General features: G+C 37.1%; 1 protein-coding gene across 2 annotated transcripts; it reads left to right on the forward strand.

Moving 5' to 3' along the window:
- The first annotated feature begins 525 nt into the window (after positions 1–525).
- On the forward strand, positions 526–13,441 carry ell2 (elongation factor for RNA polymerase II 2). Of its 2 annotated transcripts, XR_009425730.1 has the most exons (13): positions 526–789; positions 3,778–3,825; positions 4,840–4,961; positions 5,058–5,221; positions 7,364–7,623; positions 8,858–8,982; positions 9,116–9,182; positions 9,437–10,076; positions 10,349–10,412; positions 10,720–10,891; positions 10,984–11,028; positions 11,128–12,157; positions 12,246–13,441. XR_009425730.1 is itself a non-coding variant. In XM_059526040.1 (12 exons), exons 1-12 carry the CDS (start codon positions 658–660, stop codon positions 11,242–11,244), a joined length of 1,956 nt encoding a protein of 651 aa, XP_059382023.1. In that variant the 5' UTR covers positions 526–657; the 3' UTR covers positions 11,245–13,441. The 2 variants fall into 2 exon arrangements, 1 of the variants encoding a protein (XP_059382023.1); XM_059526040.1 differs by having other exon boundaries at positions 11,128–13,441.
- The last annotated feature ends 263 nt before the right edge of the window (positions 13,442–13,704 follow it).

A 13,704-nucleotide genomic window follows, 5' to 3' on the forward strand; every position in this document is an offset into this window, starting at 1 on the left:
ATATATATATATATATATATATATATAAATATATATACACACACATATATATATACACACACACACACACACACATTTGACATATCTTATGCACACAAAATATATAATTATACAATTTAATGCAACAAATGAATGTAAATTAAATGCTGAATCTGAAAGGCAGTTATTACATATCTCATATATACGATTTAATAAATGTAATATTGTTATGCTTAATAAACATATAATTGATTATAAGTTGATTAATATATTAGGCTATTTAACAAGGCTGATTTAGAAATTGTTATTGACCCATAACTCAAAATAGCCAAATATCAACTGATTTGTCCATCCATAACTTAAAAAATGCAATAATGTTTTATAGTTTAACACATTTTATTCGATAAAAAGCATACAGGAAATTACACATGAACGAGCATAGGCTAATTATCATATAAACACTATGTCATGCATGGTAAGCAGGAGAACATGTATACATTAGATAATAAGGAAAACCGTCTAGCCTAAAGTGTTAGAGTGAAAAGACCCAATTAGTCTGTTAACTTTCTAAGAGTATGGAGCAGAAAGGGACTTACTTCAGCTCAGGTCCCTCCCTCTGTCCGCATTAGAGAGAGTCTGCACGTATGTCAGAGGCACTATGGTGGAGGGCTGGTGAAGATGATGGCAGCTCTCTGCGAGAATGGCACATATGGACTCAACTGTGGCCGCAAGAGCGACAGAATATCAGTTTTACATGTCAAACTGACAGAATCAGCCTTTAAAGCGCTGGAAAACTACAAAAACTGTAAGGTGAGTGCTGGAAAACTTACAGTTTTATGAAGAGAAAGGGAGAGCGACAGCTGGCTCGCCCAAAAAAAGGCATTAGATCTATAAAAAATGTTGTTTTATTCCTTTCTAAACAATGCAACATCTCTTAAAAGTTAAATAAACGTTTTCAATTGGCTATTACTCTTGTAGAATTGATTGGAAAATGTTTTTTAATAAAGAAAAAAGACTCTAGGGAGTGAACATAATGCCAACACACCATTACCTGCTATAAACTCTTTGCATGAAATTTCAACTCCACAATCCACATTCAGTAAATGTTAATACATTTATGAAATCTCACTGATCGAAAGAGATGTATATTAACGGGTTAAACGTGAAATAGTTTTGTTAGTTTTATGTTATATTGTATTTTATACTCGAAAGATGAGCTACAATGCTAACGGTTAGAGAAAACTTTCTTTACAAGCCAAAAGCTTCGATTCAGTTGTCTGTCATTTCGACCATCTGATCGTTTTATTACGTTTACAGTCTCTTTAAAGTAAATGTTTAGCGTTACATGCGAGAAAATCTTGACACTTTACGAAAATTAAAGTTTGGTGAGCTAGCTGATAGCATGGCTAATGTTACTAGCTGGCAGTCCTCCAACAATGATTAAGTTCATAAATGTGGCGATATTGTTTGTTATTTGTTTAACTTTCACGACTCTTAGTCTAAATAAACATGGTCAAGAATCACAATAAGACCAAATAATATCTAAATTAGTTTAATTAACGTCTAAATATGGTTGCTTCGCTAGCTAGTTAGCTAGTATGAGGACTCACACACACCACACACACACACCTGAAGAATTTTATTAAAACAAATTGTGTCGTTTTTAATGCTATAATCTTTATTATGTGCTAGGCATCCATATGTAACTTAAACTACATTAAAATGACTTAATTCTGGTTCAACGTATTTTTGATGTGTGACACGGTGACTAATTGGGGAAACCCTTTACTTTTGCATATACCGTTTTAATAGCGCACAAATCATCATTCTACCATGTAATTTGGATAAATATTTCAATATAGGTCTGACCACAGGGTTTGCGTTTTATTTCCTTTTAGATCATACGAGTGAGTTGTAGTATAATTCTGAGTCAGATTTGTAAAAGTGTTATGAATACATGACAAAGATAAGGAAATTGATAAAACAAAAAATCTTCTGGCCATTTCTATCATTTTGAAAGGCTGAAAGAGTTTCTATTGGCTTACTAGGAGAAATTAGGCAGCTTCAATGAAGAGCTGCATTGTCTGGATTTTTTTTAAAGCTCTACACTGCTCAAAGTGCTTATGAGGCAGTGTTTGACTTAAAGCTACAGCTGGCTCATTGTAAAAAAAAAAAAAAAAAAAAAAAAAAAAAAAAAAAAAAAGGGGAGAGAGAGAGAAAAAAAACTATGCACTGGGTTCATACAGATGGTTCATGCGATCCCGAAAGGCCAATCCTGGTAGGCCCAAGATTTGCTTTGGGTTGTGGATGATTGGGCATTCACCCCATCCATCTAATTGACACTCAAAATGTTACAACACACCATCGGTGATACCTGATGAAAGAGTCTTAAGCTGGGAGCTATTTTTTATATTGCATGTTCAAATTTTTTAAGTTTTAGTAATTTTATGTGCTTTTGATTAGTTTGTTATATTTGTATTTAGTGCTTTTTTTATATACCTCAAATTAAACGTAACTTTAATCTGTTTTTTTTTTTCATATTTAATTTCAATAAAGCTATTTTTAATAGTTTTTGTTTTTCATTCAAAACACATGCCCTTCATTTGACGTTATCTAGCATGAAAGCATACAAAAAATGTTGTGACAAAATATTAAAGGACTGCATAAGGTTCCATTACAATCGTGTTGTGTATTGAGTATCACGTTGGAGTAAAGAATGTAGTGATCATATCCTCCAGGGCTTAGCGTCCTGGTTAATCATTAACCTCAGCGAGCCATGATTTATCTTTCATTTGGCTCTAAATGTTGATAATAGATCTTTAATTGCTAAAGTGTGTCTATAGATTCATTTTTAATGTTTGGTTCACTACGGAAGCTGTTTGTCGCATGTGGTTTAGGCTGTTTTGCTGCTGAACACCGTGGAGACTGAACCACAAAGTTGTTGAAATGTATAAAAATTACAACAAACCGCATTGCTCAACAACATGCAAATTGGTTAATTTATGTAACAGCTAGTGGTAACTATCTTAACTCTGCAAGATTATTTGTAAAGTTTTATTGTGTTATTTGCGTTAAGCATTGTAACCCGGTCAACGCAGATGTGCAACCCATTTTTTAGAGTTGAGAAACACACGTTTTGGCTTCCAAATCATCAGGGAGCTTAATCTTAGTTCTTCATACTCCTGTGTAATGTGATCTGATCTAGTCTGTGTGCAAGTGTGCTTGGGGGTGGGGTCTTGTGAAACTTATCTGGTTAAACAAGCCTTTGCAGATGGAGGCTTTAGGCAGTATTTAAATTTAACCGAAGGTGGATGGTTGCACGGTTTGAAAGGTTTGGGCCGTGTGGGATGGATTCATGTAAATTGGGACATTTTTGCCATTGAGATGTCCCAATTAACCTGAATTCATTCTTACTTTATATGTACTGTGTAAAATCACGGCTGATAATGATCCAGTTTCAGTAGAAATGGAAGGTGAAGTTGAGTGTATTGTATTGTGTTAGACAGTGTTCCTTAGAATCTGGTCTGGTTGTAAACTGCACATTTTAGGCCCTTCTGGTATTCTGTGCATGCAGAAAATGCACATACTGTAACTTTTCACACTATTCATACTACGTGCTGCAGAAATAGTATGCATAGTATGCCATTCTTGTATTATAGTTGCACTAATCTCACTGTTTTTCAATGTTTTTCTTAATTACATTAGCGGATGTCTGGTTGGTTGCTTATATTTGATGTTTTGGTGGATGAAATTACTTTTTGGTTGTTTTTGACATTTGAATATTTTCATCTTTTCCAGAAGGCACCGTCCTCACAGGCCGCGATACGTTTTCAGGGTCTTCAAGGGGTAAGTTGACTTTGCATTGCCTGGTTATGAGTTTTACAGCATCTAAATGAGCATCTTCGCTGGCTGAAGAGTGGGCTTTACTCGTCAAAGCACTCAATAATTGTGAACCTTGTGCCTTAATAGAGACCCTCAACCATCTGTAGTTTTATTGGGTGGCTTCTCACTTTTCCACTGTAAAAGCACCCGTTTCACAGCACATCATGCTGTTGTTTACTTCAGACACTGTGTAAATATAAATACTGGGTCAGAGAGAAGGGTTCTGGTTTTACGCTCATGAATACTCTTTCTAAAGACATAGTGTGCTTTTCTAGTGTCTGTGCTGCCGTCGACATGTTATTACAAAGCTCTGACTGAGCTGACACAATGAGTCTGATTCAAAACCTAGTGTGCTGCGATATAGCAAGCCATCTTCATCCTTCAACAGTGATGGATGATCATCGGTGAATCATTTGAAATGCTCTACATGGGCGGCAGCTCCCTTAACTGTCAGTCAAGCGCATCGCAAATATTAATCTTCATGAGAACCGCACAAAAGACTTGACCAGTATTAACGGTTGATTCCAGTGGAGTTTGGCATCTGCATCTTGTTAAGGCTAATAATCTTGCTAGGATTTTTGTGATGTGCTTTTGTCATTTTATTTTTATTTTGTGGAATATTATATATTTAGCTCTTAAGTTTTAGTCATTTTAGCATCTGAACTCTTAGTACCTCGAATTCAACTCTTTAATCTCAGTTGTCAAGGCAACATTTCTAATTTGAATTTATTTATTAAATTGAATAAATATTATTTTAAATCGAATATTCAGATTTGATTTCAGCTTTACTTCAATTAAAAGATTTTTAAAAGCATATTTATTTCAAATGTAAAGTTTTAAACCACCAAGAGAAACCTGTCTACTGCCTGGGTAGCTAACTTGTGTTTTGCTACACTGATATAAGTATTTTTTGTATTTTTATGATTCCCTCTATTAGTAGTTAAAGAATTACATTTTGTTTAATCTCTGCCCTATCAGCGCATTAAAATCCCAACAACAGATGCTCCCAATGGCTGTCATAACTTTGACTTTTATTTGTCAAACTATGGCAAAGACAATCCTCAAGGAAGCTTTGAGTGTATCCACCAGTACATATCTAGGTAAGGGCTGCTGAGCAAGTTTCTTGAGTGTCAGAACTATTGTTCTGTTAATTTTGCTGTCGTTTCTCATTCGTAATCACTCTTCTTGTCTGTTAGCTCTGGAGTCCCCCATCTGTCCTCCTTGGGAACGATTCAAGACAAAATCACAGTATGTGCCTCCAATGACACTTACCAGGTGACCAAAGAGAGAGTGGCCAAAGCTGAGGACGATAAAAGCAAAAACAGCACCAAATTCATCAGACCCGGAGGACCGTTCAGAGGTTTGATATTAATGCACTCTATTTTATCACCTGTAATGTGCACAAACACATTCTCACTGATATTTGGAGAGTACCAAGTAATACAAGTTTAAAATTACGCTAGGTTAACAGTTTCAAGTGTGAAAACTCTAATCAGTTTAATTGTACATTTTCAGCATTTCCATTTAAGTTCCTGTTGGCGTTTCAATCGAAACGTTTCTGTTTCAAAGAATCTTTCGAAACATCTGATGATTATCTACACAGGATGGGGTTTTCTTTTCAGTTTCTGTTTTCATTCCCTAATTTAGATCTTTGTGTAGTACATCGTTACATGAATTTGCTCAATTTCTAGATTGAAATAACTAATTATGGGACAATTGTGTGATCATGCAGGTCTCCTCAGATTTTTCACATTGACCTGCAACTCTCGTCCAGTTCAGTTGTAACCGTCTCATAACATCTGTGTTAAACCAACCGGGAGCTTTACAGAGAGTGATGTATGGATTAGGGTCAATAGAAAAAGCAAGTAAAGGTTCATCCTATTTATCTGATGTGGCACAACCCATGTCTCCGAGATTACTGACGTGCCCCACACAGAGAAGTGGAAAGTGACAGACTGAATCTTTCAGGCTATTGTCACCAGCTTAGATTGTTAAATGAAAACAGCATTTTTTTTTTTTTTTTAAACTGCAAGGGGGGGGGGCGATGCTGCAACTCATGAGACCTGTTTTATCTCATGTTTTAAAAACGGTATCACCATTTAGGAAAAAAAAGTTTCACCTCTGCCAGTCAAAACCTGTCTCTCAGCACCTGTTCAGCTGTCACTCCCCCCTGGGAGCCCCCATTCTCCGGACCACAGCTGGCTTCCACCACAAAACTGGAAAAGTCAGTTTCACCCCCATCCCTCGGCGCTACGCCGCAGGGGAGGAGTGATCGCGGTGCGTTTGCATTTTACACAGCAGAAGGAAGTGCAAGAGTGAGGTTTGTGGTGTAAGGCTTTGCAGCAGCTGGTTTTCAGGAAACTGTGTAACACCTTTATTTGGGTTTAATCTAAAAGACATGATATAGAGTGGAAATGGTGCAGATTTGTCATAATCCAGAGTTTAAATGATCTTCCCTTCCTTGATTCCTCCCAGTCTGCCACACATGCATGTTGGCCAAAGCCTATTATCCACTGACGTAAGAGTTTCACCTGACCTGTTGGAGGTGAGACAGTGCAAGTTTGCGTCTGGATGTCTTCCAGTCATTGGTGCATGTTTGGGCAAACCAAGGGAGAGTTCGTAAGAGAAAGATGTAGGAAGTAGGATGGTTAAAGAGTCACTATTCGTCACTACTTGTGAGAAATTTCACAATAGAGGAAACTTATGCGACACTTAAAACGCTGAAGTACGTACTTCAGCATTGTTTTGAGAATGCATAATTTTGTTTGTATGAATCCTAATTTTAGATTTAGGAAGGAAAAAAAAGTATTGGTACTGTATGTTGATACTCAAATAAAAACAACTCAGTATGGTGTCAATGTACTCAACATCTGACAGATGTGGCTGATTTTAAATGCTCACATGCTTATTTTTGGACACTCAAAAAAAAAAAAAAAGGGTAATTAAAATTCATTTTGCAAGATTAAAATGTGCAACTTCAATCTTACATTTGTTGATTCTCTTCGGAGAAAAATTAGGCAAGCATGAGTTTTTTTTTTTTGTCTGCTTTAGACACCAATAGAAATGATAATACCAACTGGATACTTGGTTTAGCATTAATCCTAATCTTGCACACAGTATAGAGTGAGATAGTATGTGAAATAGTCCTTGAGAACATGGTCTAACATGTATTCCCCCAGTTTCACAGAGAATGCTTAAGCCTAGTCCCAGACTTAAATGTAATTCTAAGATGTTTCAACTGAAATAAACTTGCACTGACTGATCTTAAAATATATCAGTGCCATTGTCTCAAGATGCACAACAGTAATGTTTTATCTAAGACATGTTAATAAAAATTACTTGAATGTCCTAATTGAGCAATGGCCTAATCCTGGTTTAGTCTAAGCCCCTTCTGTGAAACCGGGCCATTATATACAAATGTAAAGTATTAAGAGACCTCTTAAGGATAAATATTTCACTGTTGTAATCACTTGTTTACTCTGTGAATGTTGTTTGGGCATAGACAAAAAAGTCCAGCACCGAAAACCGGCCCCGTCAGCCCCTGATCCAGTTCCAGAGAGGAAGCAGACCACCCCCCTCAACCCAGCCAACACCATCCGCAAGTGCCTTACCAACAACCCCGTATCGCAACGGCCATACCGGGACCGCGTCATTCACCTTCTGGCCCTGCGCTCTTACAAGAAACTAGAGCTGCTCGGCAGACTGCAAAGAGATGGCATCAGCCAGAAAGACCGCAACTCTTTGGGCTCTACACTAAATCAGGTAAGAGTGAAGTTGCGGATTTAAATCCGTTCACTTTTTAGAATTAAAGCAACCATTAAGCTAAATTGACACCAGGTGGAATGTTATAATAAAAACACAAGCTTTAACAGAATATTTCTAAAATTGGTCGCATTAACTTTCATTTTAAGTGCTCCACTGTAACCCTAATTTTTATTGGTTGTTCTCGATTGCATTTAACTTGCATTTAACCTGAAATATTAGTTTAATATTTAAAAAGCAAGATGAAAGACTAGAAAGGCATTAATCTTAATGCAACTTGAGGACTATCATAATCGTACCTATTAGTTTGCGATGGGTCACAGAAACTTATAATTGCATGGCATCAAATCACACCTGGAATCTGCCCGCAGGCTACAGACTCGCAGCACTATTGCAGAAGCACAGTGTCATGTAATGCAAGTCACCATTTAACAGACTAAACACAAAGACTTGCATTCACTTCAGCTGAATGTATAGCACATGGCAAATTAGGCAACCATAAATTAAACCTATTAAAGTCATTATGCACATTCATTCACCCTCAAACTGCTCATGCTGAAGAGACCAGCTTACTTCATTTTAAGGACATTCTGTAATATCTGAATGGCTTTTGTCATCAAAGGGGGTAGAAGCTGCAATTTCGTTTCTCCCGCTAGTTTAAACACCACAGAAAATAGAAATACCACGGTTGTCATTTTCTATGAAATCTAGAAGGAATTAATTCAGGCTTTGAAAAGGGAAGTATAAAATGAGCTTCTTTCCTTCTTTGGAAATGCAGGAAGGACTGAGAATTTGAAACAGTGCCCTCACTGGGTTGTAATGTAAGAAGTAGCACTATATCCTTTTGCCTAACTGTCCATTTGCATTACTATTTATAGTGTTTGTGTATCTGCCACTCTGAAGTTTGCCGACTTAAACAAGTATTCAAAGTGTGTTTTCAACCTCCTATCATATGTGAATATGTAGTTTAGTTGCTAAAAATAAAATTATACTATATACTAAAACTATATACATAAAAAAAAAAAAAATGGTTACAACAGTACTAATCATTAAATTTAACAAATTAGATTCACATTATGTTAGTTTAATACTTTGTTCAGTGTTTGTTCAAATTCAGGCTTGCTTTATTATTAGGTTAATTAAATTTTAAAACCCATTTTAACAGCCACACTTTATGTCCCATATTTAATCAGAGAAAGGAAACCAATCAATGTAATATTTTCCATTCCTTTAGGTGGCCAGTCTAAACCCGAAGGATAACTCGTATTCGCTGAAGGACTTTATCTTCCGTGAAGTCCAGAGGAACTGGCCGGGCTACACGGAGGATGAACGGGTTCAATGTGACAGGATCCTGGCACGGTAAGACTCACCGGTCTCATGCAATTAAAAGAAGAATGACTCTTTAATTGAACATGAATCATTTTTGAGAGCCAGTACAAGAGATCCCAAGAGTATTTGGCAAAGCTTAAACTAGTTCTCCCCCCTTCAACAGTAAATTGGGTTTGAATTCAGCGTCTGTATCTTCCAGCAGCCCAACCAAAGAGCCAACATCTCCACTGGTAAGAGGAATACTATAGTATAAACTAGTTTTATATTGATATTTTTATCATTATATAATATGTATACACAGTATATATGTATTAAAGTAACAAATATCAATACATTATTATAAATTACATTTTAAATGCTTTGAAAAAAATACTAAAAATAATCGTCTATAATATATATAATTAACCACATACAAAAATTGCCAATCTTTGCACGTCAATTAATTTGCTGACCCAAGAATTATTATATATTTCTTGCTCTTCAGAAACGTCAACCTGAGACTGACTTCATTGACCCTCTGATGTCTAAGAAGCCCCGAATCTCCCACCTCAGTAACCGAGGGCCCCCCTCCTCTTCAGGTCGTCATTCTTCAGAGACTGAGGACAAAAAACCTGCACCAACGGCCGCTTGCCCAGGACCCTATTTTCACCCTCCCCCTGTCACGGGCTCCAGTTCAAACTCCCCCAGTACGCCGGAGGGCCGGGGGTCTCAGGACCTGCCCCTGGACCAGAGCTCTATATGCGGAAACTCCTCAGAGAGCTACGCCCCCCACAGCCACACACCCAGCCAGCCAGTTTCCACCACGTCCCCCTTGTCCTTCTCCACCTGCACAGTCTCCACAACCACCATTACCTCCACTACTACCACCAGCAGCGGCCACCGCGTTTCTTCTGCCACGTCTCCTACGGCCAGCCGGGATGGCAATGGCAGCAAAAAGCCCAAGAAGTCCAAGAAGCACAAAGATAAAGAGAGGAAGCGAGAAGGAGAGAAAGAGAAGGATAAGGACCGAAAGAGGGATCGAGAGCATAATTGCGATAAGGAAGCAAAGCCCAGGAAGAAACATCGGAATGAGACCGAACAAAGACACATTCCTGCCAACATCAATCAAGAATCGGACAGAGAAGGTTTGTTTTGCCATGTCCTATGCATTTTGTGGTGTTAATATTATTGAATAATTGATTATTATAAAAATATTTTGAATGAAGGATTTGTTAAGCTGGTTCTCAGGCCTGATGATAGGCTTGATTTATGTTCCATTTGCCTTTGGCCCTTTAACTTTAGTTTACAACAACAAATTTAGGTTTGTTCGTTCCTAAGAGACAAAGATCGTGTGTTACGTGTGTTTGTGAGAGGGCAGATTTCCATGTTTCTACATGACTTTTGTGTCTCTTTACAGCTGGCAAAGACAAGCCTGTCAACAGCACTGAACTTCCAGTCCCAACAAAGCCCGATTACGTAGTGTGAGTGAACTTTGACTCGTTTATAGTGTGTCATTCTGCATAAACCCTCTGCATCACATACAGTAATAATAAAATAATTATATATGTATAAATGCATTTGTGTTTTTATATTTTAGTATATATTTTATATTCTATCATAGAATTTCATGATATAGAATTTGCAACTATATTTATTTAAAAAAAAATTTATTTATTTTTTTTATTAGACTAGATATACTGTTTGGGTGTGTCTGTATATATGTGAGAAATGAGCAAATGATCCGAGACGTATTTCGAGTCTTATTGTCCTTGTATTGTTTTATTGCAGTAAGTACACAGCAGTGATATCTCTGGATCAGAGGCAGCACTATAAGGATGACTTCAATGCAGAATATGATGAGTATCGCATTCTTCATGCCCGCGTAGAGAGAGTTACTCGTCGTTTTACAAAACTGGACGCCCAGTGTAGACGACTGGCACCAGGAACTAAAGAGTACCAGGTAGCATTTTTGTTCTTTTTGCACAGAACTGTCTATATTTATGTCTATGTATATTTTTGTATCCCAAGTGTTTTTCTTGTCTTTCCTAACAGGACGTACATGAACAGGTGCTGCAAGAATATAAAAAAATTAAACAAGTAAGTGTAACTGTGCATGTCTTACCCATCTGGGTCCTTTAGAACACAAGTAAACAAAAAAAATAGTATTTTAATTGACACATTATGTTTGCTTTACAGCACAGCCCAAAATATTATGAAGAAAAACTGCGCTGTGAGTACCTGCACAACAAACTGGCCCACATCAAACGGCTCATCGCTGACTTCGACCAGCGGAAGGCGCAGTCCTGGCTGTAGGGCACGGGACCAAGCAACCCCCTCAGCCAATCAGAGCGCTCTTCAGCCAAAGGACCATCTTTAGAGGAGTGTGGGAATCAATATGCTCCTTATTTATTCTATTTACTGATTCCCCACTCGCCTGTTTTTCCATATCTGGTCGCCTTCATCACTCTATATCATGTTTTCTTCCTTTTCATCCTTTCCCATACCTTTTCATTGATTCCTTTTTCTTTCTTTTTGAAGGATTTTTTAAAAGAAAAAAGGACAAAAAATAAAACTAATTTTTTGAATGCAAAAAGAAAGTTCGCAATGCAAACCGGGGGCCTTACAGCTCGTATTTCTTCAAGCCTTTTGCACAGGGGTGATCGAGCCAGTACATGTGAAAAAGTGGCCATAAAAGAGGGGGTTTCCAAGAGCCTTGAGACTTCCTTTCTCCCGTTGGCCCTGTTTTTTGTTTTGTTTTTTCTTTGAAGAGCATCAGTATTCACACCCACAGTGCAAATGATGCCTTAAGGTATTAATACAGACATATATCGATGTGGCGTCAGTGAGACATACAAGCACCCGGGGCAGAAATTATTATGACCTGATCACAGGTCCAGCGCACATTCATGTAAGGTGTGATCGATGTTTGCTTGTGTGTGTGTGTGTGTGAGAAAGTGGCGAGTGAAAATTGTCAGTGTTTGTTCGTTTTTGGGAAGGACTGTGGGTCAGAAACTACAGGTAGAGATGGGCTCTGGGAGTAGGTTTGGATATAAATTATATAAAAGAGAAAAAAAAAAAAGGAAAACAAAAATCCCCCCAAAAAAAGCTGCTACATTTTTTTTCTTTGAACAGCCGAAGCCTTCGGGATCAAGCCGGCTCGTTTTACGTGTTCTTAATTTGGGCCTGCTCTGTTTAAGAAAATGATTGTACCATCTTGAAGGCAAAGGTGCTACTGATTCATGAGAAAATGCGTCGAGCAGAGGCAGACCTGTATATCCATTTCAAATGTATTCATTAATTATTACAAGTCTCAGAACAGAGTTATTTATGACTTATATAATATTATATATTTTTTGTTTCATTTTGAATTGCTGGAATTTTGAGTATTGAAAAAAGAAACTGATCAAATATGTATAAAAGTCTTTATTTCACGGTATCATTAGTGATTAAACTTCTTAAAGATTAAGGGAAACGTTTTGTTTACAAAACCTGTGTGATGGGAAGTTGCCAAAAAAAAGTTATAAAAATGAAACACAAATGCTTTCAATCCTATGTGCATATAGTCTGGAATAAAACGCGTTTCTCTGAGTGACATAACACTTTATCTAAAAGGAGATGGTGATCGAACACTTACAGTGTCGTGATGTATTTATTTTCTTTTGATGCTTGTATAGGAAAAAGATCCAGAATGCAGCTTTGTGAATCAGCTTTCAAAAAAAAAAAAACATTGCTTGCAGTTATGCAAATTCTCACTGGATCATGGTGGATTCTGATTGGCTAGCTGATTCTTGAGGCTTGCTGCATTGTATTTGCACATTTTAAGATGTCTTTTTGAGATCTGAAAACAAATCATCTCTCTTTTGATCACAATTATTCCATTGTTAAAGACTGGGAGGTGTTTCCTTTGTTTTCCAGTGTTGTAAATTGAAAAACCTGAGTGTGCCATTCTCAAAATAACCATTGATGAATGTTTGTTTTCAGTATTTGGGGCGGCAGATGGCATCTTACTTGCTTTTTTTAGGGGCTTAAATGTTATCAAACTCCCTAAGATGTTCTGTCGTGTGAGCTTCTGTTCATTTTAGTCGCAGTTTATAGACTGGATGAAATGTCTGATGACAACCATATACAAGTCATGGTTATTTAACAGAATAATAGCAGATGCTTATTTCCTCAGCATCCACACTGAGCCCTAAAGATTTGGGATGACACTAAGAAGTGTTGCTTTGAAAGGAGAATGTGCAACTACACATCAAACTTGGTATTGTAATTTGGGTGGGGAAGTATTTGGTGTGTGACCAACACTTGTTTTCTTTCCCTTTTGAAGAAGAGACTGTGCCTTTGACACCATAAAGAGAGATGTTAATGTTGGAAAATAAGCCAAGAATCTCATAACACTGTCATCTCTTGTTTTAAAGGTGGGATGGGGGTTGTTTCAGACTGTAAGAAAATTCCTGACCTGTCCACCTAAAAATGTATTAAATCAGTTCAATAAAATGTGAACTTGGCATTATTCTACCTTGCTTTTTTTCCCTACGAGTGCATTTTACTTTATTTTTTACTTCTTATATTTTACTCTACATTTTCTTATCGAGACATTAGACCAAATACGGTTAATGTTTGAGTGTCCTGAATGAGTCATTAAATTGTTAATCCAAAAGAATCGTTAACAACACCACGACCTAAACAAATAGGCTATGTAAGAGCAATAAATCTCCAGCAAGCAACTCTAGAAAAATACGTGCCACATTTGTCAAGGTATAAAATATACGAAAA

Source organism: Carassius carassius, chromosome 36 (assembly GCF_963082965.1).
Source record: "Carassius carassius chromosome 36, fCarCar2.1, whole genome shotgun sequence".
NCBI lineage: Eukaryota > Metazoa > Chordata > Actinopteri > Cypriniformes > Cyprinidae > Carassius > Carassius carassius.

Bases quoted from the DNA above. Each gene is read 5' to 3' on its own strand.
- ell2 (XM_059526040.1), top strand. From the start codon at position 658: ATGATGGCAGCTCTCTGCGAGAATGGCACATATGGACTCAACTGTGGC. The intron at 7,624-8,857 runs GTAAGAGTGAAG...CCATTCCTTTAG, and splicing joins TGGGCTCTACACTAAATCAG to GTGGCCAGTCTAAACCCGAA. The intron at 8,983-9,115 runs GTAAGACTCACC...CCCCTTCAACAG, and splicing joins TGTGACAGGATCCTGGCACG to TAAATTGGGTTTGAATTCAG.